General features: G+C 60.7%; 1 protein-coding gene across 1 annotated transcript in view; it reads left to right on the top strand.

Annotated features, from left to right (window-relative positions):
- Nucleotides 1–18,013, top strand: part of HSPG2 (heparan sulfate proteoglycan 2) — a 42,097-nt gene that overhangs the window by 22,956 nt on the left and 1,128 nt on the right. The window contains exons 48-93 of the mRNA XM_054291845.1: nucleotides 20–162; nucleotides 247–382; nucleotides 470–615; nucleotides 701–839; nucleotides 916–1,070; nucleotides 1,173–1,311; nucleotides 1,437–1,588; nucleotides 1,988–2,126; nucleotides 2,247–2,404; nucleotides 2,707–2,845; nucleotides 2,935–3,086; nucleotides 3,182–3,320; nucleotides 3,401–3,552; nucleotides 3,638–3,776; nucleotides 3,859–4,010; nucleotides 4,094–4,232; nucleotides 4,315–4,466; nucleotides 4,553–4,691; nucleotides 4,783–4,926; nucleotides 5,001–5,135; nucleotides 5,581–5,762; nucleotides 6,517–6,709; nucleotides 6,807–6,986; nucleotides 8,362–8,622; nucleotides 8,851–9,046; nucleotides 9,126–9,223; nucleotides 9,707–9,973; nucleotides 10,048–10,160; nucleotides 10,243–10,390; nucleotides 10,714–10,830; nucleotides 11,087–11,171; nucleotides 11,256–11,400; nucleotides 11,469–11,568; nucleotides 11,653–11,762; nucleotides 11,836–11,944; nucleotides 12,025–12,123; nucleotides 12,657–12,878; nucleotides 13,517–13,749; nucleotides 14,414–14,516; nucleotides 15,727–15,861; nucleotides 16,511–16,564; nucleotides 16,656–16,731; nucleotides 16,856–16,934; nucleotides 17,030–17,100; nucleotides 17,209–17,292; nucleotides 17,590–17,693. Coding sequence (XP_054147820.1) covers nucleotides 20–162; nucleotides 247–382; nucleotides 470–615; nucleotides 701–839; nucleotides 916–1,070; nucleotides 1,173–1,311; nucleotides 1,437–1,588; nucleotides 1,988–2,126; nucleotides 2,247–2,404; nucleotides 2,707–2,845; nucleotides 2,935–3,086; nucleotides 3,182–3,320; nucleotides 3,401–3,552; nucleotides 3,638–3,776; nucleotides 3,859–4,010; nucleotides 4,094–4,232; nucleotides 4,315–4,466; nucleotides 4,553–4,691; nucleotides 4,783–4,926; nucleotides 5,001–5,135; nucleotides 5,581–5,762; nucleotides 6,517–6,709; nucleotides 6,807–6,986; nucleotides 8,362–8,622; nucleotides 8,851–9,046; nucleotides 9,126–9,223; nucleotides 9,707–9,973; nucleotides 10,048–10,160; nucleotides 10,243–10,390; nucleotides 10,714–10,830; nucleotides 11,087–11,171; nucleotides 11,256–11,400; nucleotides 11,469–11,568; nucleotides 11,653–11,762; nucleotides 11,836–11,944; nucleotides 12,025–12,123; nucleotides 12,657–12,878; nucleotides 13,517–13,749; nucleotides 14,414–14,516; nucleotides 15,727–15,861; nucleotides 16,511–16,564; nucleotides 16,656–16,731; nucleotides 16,856–16,934; nucleotides 17,030–17,100; nucleotides 17,209–17,292; nucleotides 17,590–17,693 — 6,453 coding nt within the window. The remainder of the gene's footprint in view (nucleotides 1–19; nucleotides 163–246; nucleotides 383–469; nucleotides 616–700; nucleotides 840–915; nucleotides 1,071–1,172; nucleotides 1,312–1,436; nucleotides 1,589–1,987; nucleotides 2,127–2,246; nucleotides 2,405–2,706; nucleotides 2,846–2,934; nucleotides 3,087–3,181; nucleotides 3,321–3,400; nucleotides 3,553–3,637; nucleotides 3,777–3,858; nucleotides 4,011–4,093; nucleotides 4,233–4,314; nucleotides 4,467–4,552; nucleotides 4,692–4,782; nucleotides 4,927–5,000; nucleotides 5,136–5,580; nucleotides 5,763–6,516; nucleotides 6,710–6,806; nucleotides 6,987–8,361; nucleotides 8,623–8,850; nucleotides 9,047–9,125; nucleotides 9,224–9,706; nucleotides 9,974–10,047; nucleotides 10,161–10,242; nucleotides 10,391–10,713; nucleotides 10,831–11,086; nucleotides 11,172–11,255; nucleotides 11,401–11,468; nucleotides 11,569–11,652; nucleotides 11,763–11,835; nucleotides 11,945–12,024; nucleotides 12,124–12,656; nucleotides 12,879–13,516; nucleotides 13,750–14,413; nucleotides 14,517–15,726; nucleotides 15,862–16,510; nucleotides 16,565–16,655; nucleotides 16,732–16,855; nucleotides 16,935–17,029; nucleotides 17,101–17,208; nucleotides 17,293–17,589; nucleotides 17,694–18,013) is intronic.

Raw genomic sequence — 18,013 nt, 5'->3', positions numbered from 1 at the left:
CTGATCCCCCTCCCCGCAGGTGCAGGCACCCCACAGGTGCAGGTGAGCCCGGAGCGGACGGAGGTGCAGGAGGGCTCCACAGTGCGGCTCTACTGCCGGGTCTCGGGGACCCCCACTGCCACCATCACCTGGGAGAAGCAGGGGGGCACTCTGCCGCCGCAGGTGAGCGGGGTGCTGCCACCTGTGGGTGCTCCAGGGGGTGTGGGTGCACCACAGGAGCCACTGACACCCATCCTTGTGCCACAGTCCCGCGCTGAGCACGGTGACATCGCCACGCTCGTCATCCCTGCTGTGACACCAGCTGATGGTGGCATCTACCTCTGCGTGGGCACCAGCGCTGCTGGCACGGCCCATGCTGCTATCGAGGTGGCCGTGGTGCCAGGTGAGGAGGGTGAGGGACACCAGTGGTGTTTGGGGGTGGTTTTTGGGGGCTACAACCCACCCTTGTCACCCCTTTTGCTCCCCACAGGGGCGGCACCGCCTGTGCGCATCGAGTCCTCGTCCCCATCCGTCACCGAGGGACAGACCCTGGACCTGGACTGTGTGGTGGCAGGACCCAGCTCTGCCACCGTGTCGTGGTACAAGCGTGGTGGCTCCCTGCCCGCTGGCCACCAGGTATGGCACAGCAGGGTGGGCAGCACCCCAAACACTGCCCTGTCCCCTGCTGTGTGACACCAAAGCGTGATGTCCCCAACTGCAGGTTTCAGGGTCCCGGCTCCGTGTCCCCCACGTCACTGCAGCTGATTCAGGGGAGTACGTGTGCCGGGCAAGCTTGGGGACTGCTGTCCGGGAGGCATCTGTCATTGTCACCGTCGTGGCTGCATCAGGCGCATCCTATGGTGAGACTGGGCTCAGCAGCACTGGAGGGAGCAGCTGGTTCCCAACAGACGGTCACAGCTCTGTCCTCCCCTGCAGGACCACCTGCTTCAGGTGTCCCTGTCCGGATCGAGGCATCCTCATCCACCGTGGCCGAGGGACAGACCCTGGACCTCAACTGCATCGTGGCCGGGCAGGGACAGGCCACTGTCACCTGGTACAAGCGTGGGGGGTCCCTCCCAGCCAAGCACCAGGTAGGGGACACAGAGGGTGATGATGTGAAGGGTGGCTGGGGTTAATGCAAGCCCTGTGCAAGCCCAGGTGGCTCTGGTGACCCCTATGTCACCTCCCCACAGGTGTCTGGCTCCCGGCTGCGGCTGATGCAGGTGACAGCGGCCGACTCGGGCGAGTACGTGTGCCGGGTGACCACTGGGGCCACCAGCAAGGAGAGCGCGGTCATGGTGACCATCCAGCCCAGCAGTGCCAGCGCCTACCGTGAGTGGGGACAGGGGGTGGCAGTGCCAGCAGGAAGTCCTCATGTGTCACAGCACTGAGCCATGGCTCAGGTGCCCATACTGGTGAGGTCCTCATTGGTGTCACCTTCCTGTCTCCGTCCCCAGCCCCGGGCAACACGACCCCACTGCGCATCGACTCCCCGTCCTCTGCCGTGGTTGAGGGACAGACTCTGGACCTCAACTGTGTCATTGCCAGCCCTGCACAGGCCACTGTCACCTGGTACAAGCGTGGGGGAACCCTCCCAGCCAAACACCAGGTAGGGGACACAGGGAGGGGATGTCACCAAAGGGGGTGGGTGCAGTTGACCAACAGCTCTGGGCAAGCTGAGGTGGCCCATCCAAATCCTGTTGGCCCATGCAAGGCCAGCTGGCCCTGAGCAAGCCTAGGTGACCTGTGTGAATGCAGATGGTACCATGGAAGCCCAGGTGGCCCCTATAAGGCCAAGTGACCCCATACAAGACCAGGAAACCCCATGCAGGTCCTGGTGGTCCATGAAAAGTTAGGTGACCTATGGAAGCCCATGTAGCTCATGCAAGTCCAAGTAGCCCATGAAAGGTTAGGTGTCCCCATTCAAGTCCTGGTGGTTTCATTCAAGCCCACATGACCCCGTGGAAGCCCAAGTGTCCCCTGTGACCCCCGTGTCCCCTCCCCACAGGTGTCTGGCTCCCGGCTGCGGCTGATGCAGGTGACAACGGCCGACTCGGGCGAGTACGTGTGCCGGGTGACCACTGGGGCCACCAGCAAGGAAACCTCCATCATGGTGACCATCCAGCCCAGCAGTGCCAGTGCCTACTGTGAGTGGGGACAGGGGACACGGGAGGTTACCCACGGGGGTGTGACACCGCTCCCAGTGTTGCTGGGAAGGTCACACACATGGTGGTGGTCACAGTCTCTAACCCACCTCCTGTCCCCAGCCCCAGGCAGCACGACCCCACTGCGCATTGAGTCCTCATCCCTGTCATCCCCTGTGACTGAGGGACAGACCCTGGACCTCAACTGTGTCATTGCCAGCCCTGCACAGGCCACTGTCACCTGGTACAAGCGCGGGGGAACCCTCCCAGCCAAGCACCAGGTAGGGGACACGGAAAGGGGATGTCACCAAGTGGGGAAGATGGGGATGACATACAGCTCTGGGCAAGACCAAGCGGCCCATCCAAGTCCTGGGGACCCCATCCAAGTCCTGATGACCCCATGCAAGGTTGGCTGGTCCTGGGCAGGCCCAGGTGGCCCCATGGCTATGGAAGCCTGAGTGACCCCATGAAAGACCAAGTGATGCCAAGGAAGCCCAGATGACCGCATATAAGCCCAGGTGGCCCGTGCAAGCCCAGAGGACCCCTTGCCAGAGCTGATGGCCCCTGTGTCCCCTCTCCACAGGTGTCTGGCTCCCGGCTGCGGCTGATGCAGGTGACAGTGGCCGACTCAGGTGAGTACGTGTGCCGGGTGACCACCGGGACCGCCACCAAGGAGATCTCCATCATGGTGACCATCCAGCCCAGCAGTGCCAGCGCCTACCGTGAGTGGGGACAGGAGGAGGTGCCTGAGGACTGGGGGGCAGTGCTGCAGTCCTTGGGGTGACCCTGCTGTCTCTGTCTCTGTGTCCAGCTGTTGGTGTCACCCCTCCGGTGCGCATCGAGTCCTCGTCCTCCTCCGTGGCCGAGGGACAGACCTTGGACCTCAACTGCATCGTGGCAGGGCAGGGACAGGCCACTGTCACCTGGTACAAGCGCGGGGGAGCCCTCCCAGCCAAGCACCAGGTAGGGGACGCTGAGGAGCATATTGGGGTGGAAAAGGGATTTTTGGTGGTGTTGAGGGGTTGATGTGCCCGTTCTCATGTGTGTCACCCCTCCAGGTGTCGGGCACCCGCCTGCGCATCCCCCAGGTGACAGCAGCTGATTCAGGGGAGTACGTGTGCCGGGTGACATCAGGCGGTGCCACACATGAGACGTCCCTCATTGTCACCATCCAGACTGGCGCTGGCTCCTCTTATGGTACTGGGATGGGTGAGGGGTGACATAGGGGTGTGGTAAGGACACAGTGGTGACCCTATGGACCCCACTGCCACCCCCAGCTGTTGGTGTCACGCCACCAGTGAGGATCGAGACCTCCTCTGCTGCCGTCACCGAGGGACAGACGCTGGACCTCAACTGCATGGTGGCAGGACAGGGTCACCCCCAAGTCACCTGGTACCGGCGTGGGGGGGCTCTGCCACCAAACAGCCAGGTGGGACATGGGGGAGGTGGCTTTGCCCTGCAGGCCACAACTGTACATCAGGTGCTGATGTGTCCCCAACTTGTCACGTCCCCAGGTGTCAGGGACCCGCCTGCGCCTTGCCCAAGTGGCAGTGGCTGATTCAGGGGAGTATGTGTGCCGGGTGACCCTGGGGAGCGTCACCCAGGAGGCATCTGTCATTGTCACCGTGCCCAGCAGTGCCAACAGCTATTACAGTGAGTGTGAGAGAGGGCAGCGCTTGGGGACAGTCAGGTGTCGCCTTGGTGATGAACGTTCCCTTTCCCTGTCCTTCCCCAGCCTCTGGCATCTCCCAGCCTCTCCGCATCGAGTCCTTGTCCTCGGCCATCGCTGAGGGACAGACCCTGGACCTCAACTGCGTGGTGGCAGGGTCTGGCCCCACCACCGTGACATGGTACAAGCGTGGTGGCTCCCTGCCTGTTGGCCACCAGGTAGGTGGCAGGGGAGGGTCACTCTGAATTTGTCCCATCCCCTGCTCTACGGTGCTGATTTGTCTCCTAACTGTTCCCTCCAGGTGTCAGGCACTCGCCTGCGCATCCCCCAGGTGACAGCAGCTGATTCAGGGGAGTACGTGTGCCGGGTGACATCAGGTGGCATCACGCAGGAAACATCCCTCATTGTCACCATCGATGACGGAGACAACCTGTCCCACTGTGAGTGCCACCCTCCTGGGGACAGGGTCCCGCTGGTGTCAGGGACCACTGGGGCCATTCACCCTCAACCCTGCCCATGCAGCCACCGGCATCTCGCCACCCATCCGCATCGAGTCCTCGGCGTCCACTGTCACCGAGGGACAGACTCTGGACCTGGACTGTGTGGTGGCTGGCCAGGGACAGGCCACCATCACCTGGTACAAGCGTGGTGGGGCCCTCCCAGCCAAGCACCAGGTAGGCGGGGACACCGGTGGGGTGGGGGATGCTGGTTGCTGTGCGTGGCTGGGTGATGCCACCACCTTCTGCTATGATGTCCCCAGATCTCAGGGTCCCGGCTGCGGCTGTCCCAGCTCTCAGTGGCCGATTCAGGAGAGTACGTGTGCCGGGCTGACACGGGCAGTGTCTTCCGTGAGGCCAGTGTCTCTGTCACTGTCACCTCCCGTGACAGCTCCAGCTACCGTGAGTGTGGCCACAGGGTGAGGGAGGATGCTGAGGGGAGAGGGTGATCTGAGTGACCTCGTGGCCTCTCTGTGCCTTTGTCCCCCCCCAGGTTTGCAGAGCCCCATCATCTCCATCGACCCTCACAGCATGGCGGTGGCACCAGGTGAAGATGCCACCTTCAAGTGCCGCGTTCACGATGGCGCCCGGCCTGTCAACATCACCTGGCGTATGGGGCCTGGCCAACACCTCCAAGGTATGACGGTCCCCAGGGTGGCCCTGGCGTGGTTCCCAGGGTGGCCCTGGTGCTGATGGCTCCTCCTTGCCCAGACAATGTGAAGATCAGTGCCAATGGCTCAGTCATCTCCATCAGCGGTGCCCATGTGGGCAACCAGGGCGCCTACCACTGCGTGGCCTCCAACCGCTTCGGCGTCGCCAGCAGCGTCGTCAACCTCGTGGTGCAAGGTATGAGGTGGCCAGGGAGGCCCTGTCCCTGTCTCCATGTGCTCCAGGTGTCCTCAGAGCACATGTGTCCCCATCCCCATGTCCTCCTTGTGCCCTCAGGGTGGTCTCCCTGTTACCATGCTGGTGTCCTCCATGTCATCCATGGTGTCCCTGTCCCCATCTCCTTTCCATGCTTCAGGTGCTCCTGGAGTGGCGGTGCCCATGTCCCCATGCTGGTGTCCTTCTAGGGGCCCCAGGAGTTGTGATGTCCCCATCCCTGTGCAGATGTCCTCCATGGGCTTTGGAAGCTCCTGAGATGTTGTGTCCCCATCCCCACACTCGTGCTCATTTCCTCCCATGCTCCCAATGCTCCCAGGGTGATGGGTGCCCCTATGGCCAGGCTCCTTCCAGCTGCCCTTCATGGTGGTGTCCCAGTCCCCACCCCAATGCCCTCCTCCTTCTCCAGGTGCCCCCACGGTGTCAGTGATGCCACCAGGCCCCGTGACAGTGAAGGAAGGCAAATCCCTGAGCCTGGAGTGCCTGGGCCGAGGCGAGCCACGGCCGTTGGTGCGCTGGAGCCGGCTGGGCTCCCGGCAGAAGGTGGAGCACCAGACACTGCTGCACATGGACAGCCAGGCCATCCTGCAGGTGAGGGGGCACAGTGGGGCACTGTCTTGGTTTGGAAAGACAGGAGTCTGCTAAGGAAGGAAGGAGCCTCCCCTGAAATGGAGAATGTAAACCCTCCCCACCCCTCTGAATTGCTATAACTTTTAAATTAAGGGGCTCTCAGGCAAAAAATATGGGAGCAGGAAATAACAGTTTTTTAATAGGGAAAGGAAAAAAAATAAAAGGATAAAATAAATAATGCAGTAAACCAAAACAACACTGACAGAGTCAGAACCCAACCTGACACCCTGTGGGTCAGGGTGTTGGTGGCAGTCCCATTGGAATTGTGGCTGCAGCCCTCCTGCAGTGTCAGGGGTGGTTCTGCTGGAGCAAGGGGGTCCTGTAGAGAAGGATGTATTCTTCCTCCGAAGATCCAGTGGAAGAAGAGGCAGCTGCTGTTCCTCTGGGGAATCCTGTGGAGAAAGCTGTGCTGGTGTCTCAAAAACCTCTGGATTATATCTGGGTAGCAATACTTAGCTCCTCCCTCTGGGCGGAGCATCTCCCAATGGGATGTTATAGTTCTTATCAGTCATGCAGTGACATTCAACAGCTGTTATCAGCAATGTCCCCTCCAGAGGGAGGTGTGATTGTGGTCACTCAAAGAGAGAGATAAGGCAAACTGCCCACTTGTCAAAGATAATCTGCCATACAGATGATAATAGAAAACATCTTGCATTGCAATCTTCAACAGGCACCCAGGAGTGCCTGGTGCTCACCCCTACCCTGTTTCCCCCAGCTCTCACCAGCCAAGCCGGAGCACGCCGGCACCTACGTGTGCACAGCGCACAGTGCCCTGGGCTCGGCACAGGCACGGGTGGATGTCAGCGTGGAGTCAGCAGAGCGGCACCCCGGGGCCCCCGAGGTCTTCGTGCCATCCGCTGTCACTGTGGTGGCCGGGGACACCGCCACGCTGGTCTGCACGGCCAGAGGTATGGGGAGCCTGGAGGGAGATGTACAGACATCCCTGGAGAGGGGATGTTCTGAGCAGTACCTGGCACCACGGTGATGGGCACGGTGTGGTCATAGGTGACCCAGCGCCTCGGATCGAGTGGTCGAAGCTGCGGGCACCCCTGCCCTGGCAGCACCGCGTGGTGAACGGCAGCCTGGTCATCCCTCGTGCTGCACAGCAGGACTCGGGCCAGTACATCTGCAATGCCAGCAGCCCCCTCGGCTCCACCGAAGCCTTCGTCACTCTCGATGTAGAGAGTAAGAAGGGGACAGTCAGGGGTTAGGGTGCTCCTGGGCTCCTGCTGTCACCTCCGCTGTGGCCATCACCTGTCCTTCCCCCGCTTGTGGCCGCCTCCATCACCACCTTCACCCTTACATCCAGCCCTTCCTCGTGGGACCATCCTGCTCCATTGCAGCACTCATCCTTCTCCTCCTCTCAAGTTCCTCTCAAGCTCCGTCCCCAACCCTTCCCATGGGTGTGTCCACCTGCCGGTCCTATCCCTGTGCATGTCCCTCTCCACTTCTGCACTCTCATCCATCCATCTATCCATTCATCATGGATCCATCCACGGCTCATCCAAGCTCAAACCCATCTCTCTATCTCTGTTCATATCTCTTCTTCCATCTTTTCCTCATGAATCCATCTCATTCGTCCCAGCACACACCCATCTCTCTATCTCCTTACTCTAACATCCTTTTCTTCCTTGTGGATTCACCCATCCCTCATCCGTCATAGCTCACATCCATCTCTCCACCTCCTCTCACACCCTCCATCCATCCCTTCCTGGAGGACTCATCTGTTGCTCACCCACTCCAGACCCCATTCGTCTCTCTGTTTCCTCTCACACCCCTCCATGTATCTCATCCTTGTGCATCCACGCATCTTTTGTTTGTCTTAGCACATGCCATCTCTCCATCTCCTCTCACACCCTTCCATCCATTCCTTCCTAGTGCTTCATTCATCTCATCCATCCCAGCACATGCCCAGCTCACCATCTGCTCTCAAACTCTGCCAGTCACCTCTTTCTTGTGTCTTCATCCATAACTCAGCCATCCCAGCTCATATCCATGTCCTAACTCTTCTACCCATCTCTTCTTTATGCATCCATGTGATCCATCCCAGTATACACTAATTTCTCAATCTCCCCTCAAATTTATCCATCCTTCCTGGTACATTCATCCATCATTCAATCCTTCCATCTCACATCCAACTCTGCATTTCCTGACTCCTGCATCCATCTTTTCCTTGTGTATCATCTCTCTCATCCATCTCAACACACACCCAACTTGCCATCTCCTCTCAAACTCTCGAATCATCCATCCATCCATACATCCATGAATTCCATCCATGGTTTCCATCCCTCCATCCATCCATCCCTCCATCCATCCATCCATCCATCCATCCATCCATCCATCCATCCATCCCTTCCTTCCTGGTGATTTCATCCATCACTCCTGCCGATCCCACCCATCCATATCTCTCTCCTCTCACTCCTCTATCCACCCATTCCTCATGGATCCATCCAACTCTCACCCGCCCCAACACATGCCCATCTCCATCACCCCCTACACCCCTCACCACCACCCTCCTTGCACCCTTCCACCATGGCTGACATCTCCCCTCATCCCGCAGCACCTCCGTATGCCACCATCCTCCCGGAGGACGCGGCGGTGCGGGCCGGTGACGCGGTGCAGGTGCAGTGCCTGGCCCACGGCACGCCCCCACTACACTACACCTGGGACAAGGTGAACGGCAGCCTCTCAGCACGCGTGGCCCACCGTGCCGGCCTCCTCCGCCTCAGCCCCGCTGCCCCTGCTGATGCTGGCACCTACCGCTGCCTCGTCACCAACCGCGTCGGCACCGCCGAGGCCTTCGCCCGCCTGGCTGTTCATGGTGAGCCCATCCCCTCACTGGGTACTGGTTGTGCTCCACATTGGGTGCTGGCAATGCTGATGGGTGCCCTTGGAGCTCTGCATCCTGCCAAGATGATCCCAGTGCTCTCCGGTACCACCGGGGCTCCACGTACCCCTGGATGCTGCCGTTGGGAACCACTGGGTCTCTGCATCCCACCCCGGTTATCTTGGTGTTCCTGACACCACTGAGGCTCTGCATCCCTTCCAGGTGATGCTGGTGAAGGTGGGGACATCGCTGGTGGTCCCTTGGTGGTGCGAGTGACACCAGGGAGCCTCGTCAAGGGGGTGGGTGGCACTGCGGAATTCGCCTGCTCTGTCTCCGGGGACCCCCGTGCCCATGTGGAGTGGCTGAAGGAAGGTGGGGAGCTGCCCCCCACCCACAGCGTGCGGGATGGGGTGTTGAGGTAAGGAACATGGGACAGGGAGGTGGGGCCCCCTCGCCGGTCCCTCGTGGGGTCGCTCACCCTGGCTGTGTCCCCGCAGGATGCCGGAGCTGGCGCCGGGGGCGCAGGGCGTGTACGTGTGCCGGGCCAGCGGCCCGGGCGGGCAGGCAGAGGACAGGACCACCCTCACTGTCCAGGGTAGGAGCATCACCCTGGCACCACAGGACTTGTCCACCCCCTGATCTGCCCCACACCACCAAGGGCACCCCAGGACCCCCATGTCCCCCCACTGAGGGGCAACCCAGCACCTTCCATTTCCCTACACACACACAGGCACCCTGATAGCCCCCAATGCCCAGGGTCACCTGAAATCTCTCCTCAAGCCTACAGGCACCCCAGTACCCCCACCCTTCCCCATGCCTGTGGACACCCTGACACAATCAGTCTCCCTCCATACCCAGGTACACCCCAGTGCCCCCTATCTCTTCCCACACCCATAACCACCCTGGTACTCCCCATGTCTCACAGGCTCACAAGGACTCCAAACACCTCTGACCTCTCCCCATTCCCACAGCCACCCCAATTGTCCCACATCCCCTCAGGAACCCTGTTTCTCCCTATCTCCCTCTCCACTGCCTCCCTGTGCGAGGTGTTCACCCCAAATCCCCACTGTCCCCCAAGCTCTCCCCAAGGCCCTGATCAACATCCGGACCGCGGTGCAGACGGTGCTGGCAGGGACAACAGTGGAGCTGGAGTGCCTGGGCCTGGGGGAGCCCCGTCCCCACGTCACCTGGAGCAAAGTGGGGGGCCGCATCCGCCCTGGGGTGCTGATCCGTGCCGGCACCCTCACCATGGAGCAGGTGGAGCGGGCAGACGCGGGGCAGTACCGCTGCACTGCCACCAACGCCGTGGGCACCGTCCAGTCCCACGTCATCCTCCACGTGCAAGGTGAGCACGGGGTCGCAGAGGTGGGGATGCACAGCGTGTCCCTGCAGGTTGGTGACAGCTCCGTGTGTCCCCAGCCGCTCCTCAAATCGCCGGGCAGCCAGAGGTGAAGGAGGTGTCCCTCGGATCAGCGGCTGTTTTGCCGTGCTTGGCATCTGGCTTCCCAGTGCCGGAGATCACCTGGAGCAAGGTACGGTGGAGGGGTGGAGGGTGGGCCTGGCAGGGGTTGTGGGGGCTGTTTGGGGGTTCTGAACCCCTCTGCTGTGCCACAGCTGGATGGGGAGCTGCCAGCGGGTGCCAGGGTGCAGGGGAACGTGCTGACACTGCCGGCCGTGCGCCCCGAGGACGCCGGCGTCTACACCTGCGTGGCTGCCAACCACCGCGGCCAGCAGACAGCCTATTACGTGCTGAAGGTCCAAGGTGAGGACAGAGGGATGGATAGATGGATGTTGGATGGTTGGATGGATGATGGATGATGGTTGGATGATGGTTGGATGGATGTTGGATGGATGGATGGATAGATGGATGGATGATGGATGGAGGAATGGATGGATGATGGATGGATGGATGGATGGATGGATGGATGGATGTTGGATGGATGGATGGATGGATGGATGGATGAGGGATGGATGGATGGATGGATGGATGGATGGATGTTGGATGGATGGATGGATGGATGGATGGATGATGGATGAGGGCAGGGATGATGTGCCCCACCCCTCCTTACCCTCCCATCCCCGCAGAGCACGTGGTCCCCTACTTCGGGCAGTCACCCCGCTCCTTCCTCCCCCTGCCCACCATCAAGGACGCCTACAAGAGGTTTGAGATCCTCATCACCTTCCGACCTGATGCTGCTGATGGTGAGCCTGTGTGCCCCAAGTGTCCTCTGTGTCCTCCTTCACGTCCCCTCCATCGTTTCTCCCTCCCTTCCCTGCCTTCATCCTCCCCTCCTTTCATGCTCCACTTGCCCTCCTTATCTCCCATTCTCCATTCATCTGAGAGCCTCCAGTTTATGGGGGATTTCTGCTCCATTCTGGGAGGATTTCGGGGTCCCCTAGGATGTGTCCCCCATCTCAGGATGGGGACTGTCCCATCTGATGCCCTGCCACCCCTCAGGTCTTCTCCTGTACAACGGGCAGCGGAAAAACAGCGGCGCCGACTTCATCTCCTTCGGGTTGGTGGGTGGACGCCCCGAATTCAGGTGAGACCTATGAGAGGGTGTAGGGGAGAGGTGGGAGATGGGTGCCAGCATGCACCCACACCCCTTGTACCTCCATAAAACCAGGTTTGATGCTGGTTCGGGCATGGCCACCATCCGGCACCCCACGGCGCTGCGGCTGGGCGAGTACCACACAGTGCGGCTGCTCCGCAACCTCACCTGGGGCTCGCTGGGCCTGGACGGGCACCCGGCTGTCAATGGCACCTCCCAGGTACCACTTTGGGTGGTGGGGCGGGGGTCAGGGGGCTGGAGCCGGTGCCCACCCTCGTGTGCCTACAGGGGAAGTTCCAAGGGCTGGATCTGAACCAGGAGCTGTACCTGGGCGGGTACCCCGACATCGGCGCTGTGGCAAAGACGGGGCTCAGCCGGGGTTTCATGGGTAAGTGAGGGGTTTTGGGGGGCACCGGGGCGAGGGGGTGCTGGGCATCATGTGACAGTTCTGCCCATCTCCACCGCCTCACAGGCTGCGTGCGCCAGCTCCGCATCCAAGGCGAAGACGTGGCCTTTGGGGACATGGACCTGCAGGCACACGGTGTCACCAATTGTCCCACCTGCCAGGACCGGCCATGCCAGGTGAGTTTGGAGGGGAGGAGGTGATGCCCACCCATCCCTGCCCATGCTGACACCCGTGTCACCCCTCACCCAGAACGGCGGCGTGTGCCAGGACGACGAGAGTGGCACCTACGTCTGCCGATGTCCCCACGGCTTCACTGGCAGCAACTGCGAGTACTCACAGGCCTTGCACTGTCACCCGGGTAGGTGACGCCATTCCCTCCACGGGGACATCATCCCAGGGTCCCTTCAGGATGGGTGCTCATGGCTTCTCACCCCACAGAGGCGTGTGGGCCTGATGCCACCTGCGTCAACAGGCCAGACGGGCAGGGCTACACCTGCCGGTGCCACCTGGGCAAGACTGGGGAGAGGTGCACCGAAGGTGAGCCCCACAGGACACAGCTGGCACTATCCTGGGACATGGGGACAGGGTGGAGACCACCCAAGGAAATGGGGACATGGCTGGGACCACCCTGGTGAAGTGGGTGTGGGATTTGGGACCACTCCAGGGAGATGGGGACATGGCTGGGACCACCCTGGTGACATGGGGATGGGGTGGGGCTGGGTACCACCTTGGGGACACTGGCAAGAGGTAAGGACCAGCCAGGAAAATGGCACCATGGAGATGGAGGCTGGGGTCCCATCCTGGGGATGTAGGTTGAGTCTCACCATAGGGTTGGACATTGGGCCCCACTGTGGGGTTGGAGGTTGAGGATAGAGGCTGTGGATGGAGGGATGGATGGATGGATAGATGGATGGATGGATGGATGGATGGATGGATGGATGGATGGATGGATGGATGTTGTCTCACCCTGGGGATGAAGGCTGTGGATGAGTGTTGCTCTGAAGATGGAGCTGGAGGTCCCACCCTGAGGATGGTGAGGTCCTGTGCTGGGCACTAACTGAGATGTGCAGGTGAGGTGGTGAACGTGCCATCGTTCGATGAGGAGGGAGCCTTCGTCTCGTACCCGCCCCTCACCAACGTGCACCACGAGCTGCGGCTGGAGGTCGAGTTCCTGCCCCTGGCTCCCGACGGGCTCCTGCTCTTCAGTGCTGGCAAAGCCGCCCCTGTCGAGGACTACGTGGCCTTGGCGATGATTGGTGGCCACCTCGAGTTCCGCTACGAGCTGGGCTCAGGTGAGTGGCACTGGGCAGGGGGCACTGGGGACAGGTGGCACCGGGGACTGTGGGAGTGAGGGGGTGATGTGATGGTGTTCACAGGGGTCTGAGGATGAGGGAAGAGATGAGGATCTGACTCGATGTTTCAGAAGGCTTGATTTATTATTTTATGATATATATATATATATATTATATTAAAACTGTACTAAAAGAATAGAAGGATTTCATCAGAAGGCTGGCTAAGAATAGAAAAGAAAGAATGATAACAAAGGCTTGTGGCTTGGACAGAGAGTCTGAGCCAGCTGACTGTGATTGGCCATTAATTAGAAACAACTCTATGAGACCAACCACAGATGCACCTGTTGCATTCCACAGCAGCAGATAATCAATGTTTACATTTTGTTCTTGAGGCCTCCCAGCTTCTCAGGAGAAAAAAATCCTAAGGAAAGGATTTTTCATAAAATGTGTCTGTGACAGGGTGACACAGCATTACCAGGGTTCACTGGCATGAAAGTGGTGTCCCTGGGCACCATTGGGGTCCCCAAATGTCGCTGGGGCCCTTGGGAGTCATTCTGGCCCCCAAGCATCACCCAGGGCACATCTCAGGTCTGTGAACATCCCCAGTGCCCCCATAACACCATCCCCTGTCTCCACAGGCCCGGCCGTGCTGCGGAGCGCAGAGCCGGTGGCCCTGGGCCAGTGGCACTGGGTGACAGCTGAGCGGATCCACAAGGACGGGACGCTGGTGGTGGACGATGCCGCCCCGGTGAAACGCTCCTCGCCCGGCAAGAGCCAGGGGCTCAACCTGCGCAGCCCCCTGTACCTGGGGGGCACCGAGCCCCCCCTGCGCCCACCCACCAACGCCTCCTTCCGCGGCTGCATCGGAGAGGTGAGACCCCCTTGTGTCCCCTCGGAGGGCAGGTCACCCCTGAGGTGGGGAGGGGATTCCCCCATATTGGGGACATGATCCTTTGGTGGGAAGGGAGGTGACCCCCACTGATGTCCCCTTGTTGGGGGGATGACCCTGTTGGGAAGATGACCCTGTGGGGAAGATGACCCTGTTGGCGGTGTCCCTTTGGTTGGGCGGTGACCCTTTGTTGGGGAGATGACTTCCCTTCACATCCCCTTGTTAGAGTTCCCTCACCGGGTTAGTGATGCCTCTCCTTGGTGTCCCCTTGGCTGGAAGTGACTCCCGTGACTGGGAGATGGTGCTGTTGGTGTCCCCTTGTTGATGTTCCCTCACCGGTTTGTTGACACCTCTCCTTGGTGTCCCCTTGGTTGGAAGTGGCTGGGAGATGGTGCTGTTGGTGTCCCCTTGTTGATGTCCCCTTGCCGGGTTGGTGATGCCTCTCCTTGGTGTCTCCTTGGTTGGAAGTGACCCCCATAGCTGGGTGATGGTGCCGTTGGTGTCCCCTTGTTGGTGTCCCCTCATTGGAGAGGTGCCCCTCACTGGTGTCTCCTTGGCCCCGTTGGTGTCCGGGTCGGGCAGTGCCCCCGGCGGCAGGGCGGTGACAGTGACAGTGACAGTGGTGGTGTCCCCGGTGTCCCCGCAGGTGTCGGTGAGCGGGAAGCGCCTGGAGCTGCGAGAGCGGTTCCTGCGCAGCCGGGGGGTGCGGCCCTGCGGCCACCGCGCCCCGTGCCGGCCGGGGAGCCGCGGTGAGAGCGGGGACACAGGGCTGGGCTGGGGGCCTTTGCACGTGGGTGTGCATTGCTGCGTGTGCAGTACTGCGTGTGCATTACTGCATGTGTGTGTATGCATCTGTGCAGTGAGTGTGTGCAGTGTGTGTGCCTTACTGCATTAATGCACACAGTAAGGCTCTGTGTGCATTACTCTGTGTGTACTGCATGTGTGTGCACTGCACGTGTGTATGCGTGTATGCGCTGCATGTTCATTACTGCATGTATGTATGCATGTGCATTACTACTATTTGTGCTGCGTGTGTGCACTGCGTGTGCATTACCGCATGTGTGCTGCAGATATGTGTATGAGTGTGTGCAGTGCGTGTGCATTACTGCGTGTGCATTACTGCATGTGTGTGCTGCACATGTATGTATGTGTATGTGCACTACATCTGCATTACTGCATGTGTGTGCTGCAGATATGTGTATGAGTGTGTGCAGTGAGTGTGCATTACTGCGTGTGCATTACTGCAGGTGTGTGCTGCACGTGTGTATGTGTATATGCACTGCATGTGCATTACTGCGTGTGTGTGCTGCAGATGTGTGTATGAGTGTGTGCAGTGCATGTGCATTACTGCGTGTGTATTACTGCATGTGTGTGCTGCACATGTATGTATGTGTGTGTGCACTGCGTGTGCATTACTGCATGTGTGTGCTGCAGATATGTGTATGAGTGTGTGCAGTGAGTGTGCATTACTGCGTGTGCATTACTGCAGGTGTGTGCTGCACATGTGTGTATGCGTGTGTGCAGTGTGTGTGTACTGCATGTGCATTTGTATGTGTGCACATGCACTGCACCTGTGTGTGTGTGCGCTGTGTGTACATTTTGTGTGTGTGCACACAGTTCACACCTGCTCACTGCACACACCTGGGCCATGTGCACATGCACATTTCACACTGCTCACTGCACACTCCTGTGCATTTGCGCACACTCAGTTCACACTGTTCACTGCACACACCTGGGCCATGTGTGTGCACACTCAGTTCACGCCTGTTCACTGCACACACCTGTGCTGTGCACACACAGTTCACGCCTGTTCACTGCACACACCTGTACCATGTGCATACACACCGTTCACACCTGCTCATTGCACACACCTGTGCCCAGCATGCCCCACGGGCCATGCCCATGTGTGCCGTGCACACTGACCTGTCACCTGCAGTGACCGTGTCCTGCTGTCCCCAGGCCCGCGCTGCGAGGATGAGGAGGAGGAGGAGGCTGAAGGCTGTCACCCATCCCGGCCCTGCCTGCACGGTGGCTCCTGTGTCCATGGCTCCTGCCACTGCCCCCCGGGACACAGCGGGGCCCGCTGCCAGCACCGTGAGGGGACAGCACAGGGACATGGGGGGACATCTGGGGACACCTGGGGACACAGGGAGGAGCATGCAGGGACACTGCCAGCACAGCGAGGGGGAACACACGGAGGGGCATGGGGGGGACACCTGGGGACTCTTGAAGACACGGAGGGACATCTCAGGTCACTGGAGGACATGGGGGTGACAAAGGAAAGACATGGGGACACCCAGAGACACAAGGGACGTGCACACTTGGGGAATATTTGGAAATATCTGGGGACCCTTGGAGATGGTTTGGGACATGTGGGGAAACTTGGGCACAGGGGGAGACATCTGGGGACATGGAGGAGGTCACTTAGGGACACACATGGGGACTCATGACAACATTTGGAGACACCTGGGGATACCTGGAGACCCTTGGGAATTGACTGGGGACACAGAGAGACACCTGGGTACATGGCAGGGACACGTGCTTGGGGAATACTTGGGAACACCTGGGAATAAGTGAAGCCACCTGAGGACATGGGGGGCACCTGGGGTCACTGTTGAGGATATACACGTGGGGGATGCTTGGGGATGCCGGGAACCACTGGAGACACACGGGGACGTGGTGGGGGGACACTTGGGGACACCAAGGGGATCCATGTCCCCTCTTTACCCCTTTTCTCCCGCAGGCTCGGCGCTGGCAGAGCTGGAGCACGACTGGCAGGAGGGCAGCGGTGGTGGCGGTGGGTCCCTGCACCCATTTCCCCTTTTCCCCCTCAAAATGTGGGCAGGGCCCCCTCCTCCCATCCCCCCTGACCCCCCATCTCCCCGCAGACGCCCCCGGGCAGTTCAGCGCCGCATTCCAGGACGGCTCCTACCTGGCCCTCCCCGGGCACCTCTTCCCCCGTGGGTGAGTGACACCCTGAGTGGGTGCTGCTCTCCCACCATGGCACCCCCATTTTTGGAGCGCTGCGCTCCCCCCACGGCACCACCCCCATTTTGGGTGCTGCCCCCATCACCTCCTCCCCTTGCAGTCCCCCCGAGGCTCCCGAGACAATCGAGCTGGAGCTGCGGACGCGCAGCGCCCAGGGGCTGCTGCTGTGGCACGGCGTGGTGAGACAGGGGACAGGGGACAGGGGGCACCGCCTGTGGGACCCCTCGGGCTGGGGGTCCGTGTGCCCCCTGCTCACCCCCGTCTGTGCCCACAGGAGCCCGGCGAGGGCGGCAAAGCCAAAGATTTCCTTGGCCTCGGGCTGAAGGATGGGCACCTGGTGTTCAGGTGAGGGGGGGACCGTGGGGTGACGTGTGGCACCCCTGAGCCCACGGGGTGCCCCCTGAGGTGCCCTGCACACTGACACCGTGCACACTGACACCGTGCCACCCGCAGCTACCAGCTGGGCAGCGGCGAGGCCACCATCACCTCTGAAGACCCTGTCAATGACGGCGAGTGGCACCGGGTGACGGTGACAAGGTGGGCAGGGGTCTGGGGGTGGCACAGGGTGGGGCAGCGGGTGCAGGTGCTGACGGTGACAAGGTGGGCAGGGGTCTGGGTGTGGCACAGGGTGGGGCAGGGGGTGCAGGTGCTGATGGTGACAAGGTGGGCAGGTCTGGGCGTGGCACGGGGTGGGGCAGGTGCTGATGGTGACAAGGTGGGCGGGGGTCTGGGCGTGGCACAGGGGCTGCAGGTGCTGATGGTGACAAGGTGGGCAGGGGTCTGGGTGTGGCACGGGGCGTGGCAGGGGGTGCAGGTGCTGACGGTGCCCCGCAGGGAGGGCCGGCGTGGGCAGCTCCAGGTGGACGGAGAGGAGCCGGTGAGCGGGGAATCACCCGGATCCAACGTCATGGCCAACACCGAGGGCAGCGTCTACGTGGGTACGTGGGACTGGGGACACGGGGGGACACAGGTTGGGACACAAATGGACACAGGGTGGGTGTGGGATGGACGTGGGATGGACATGGGGTGGATGTGGGGTAGATGGGGTGAGGCGTGGGGTGGGACAGGGGATGGACATGGGTGGGACACAGATACGGGGTGGGATATGGGACACAGAATGGGGCATGGGATGGACATGAGGTGGGACAGGGGCGAGACATGGGATGGATATGGGGTGGGACACGGGATGGACATGGGGTGGGACACAGATACAGGGTGGGATATGAGACACAGAATGGGACAGGGGATGGACATGGGG

The sequence above is a fragment of the Melozone crissalis genome, unplaced genomic scaffold (genome assembly GCF_028551555.1).
Source record: "Melozone crissalis strain CALT ecotype California unplaced genomic scaffold, PUWL_Pcris_2 ptg000107l_1, whole genome shotgun sequence".
NCBI classification, from domain to species: Eukaryota; Metazoa; Chordata; class Aves; order Passeriformes; family Passerellidae; genus Melozone; species Melozone crissalis.
The sequence above is the reverse complement of the archived record's forward strand: the minus strand, read 5'-3'. Positions and strand labels throughout refer to the sequence as shown.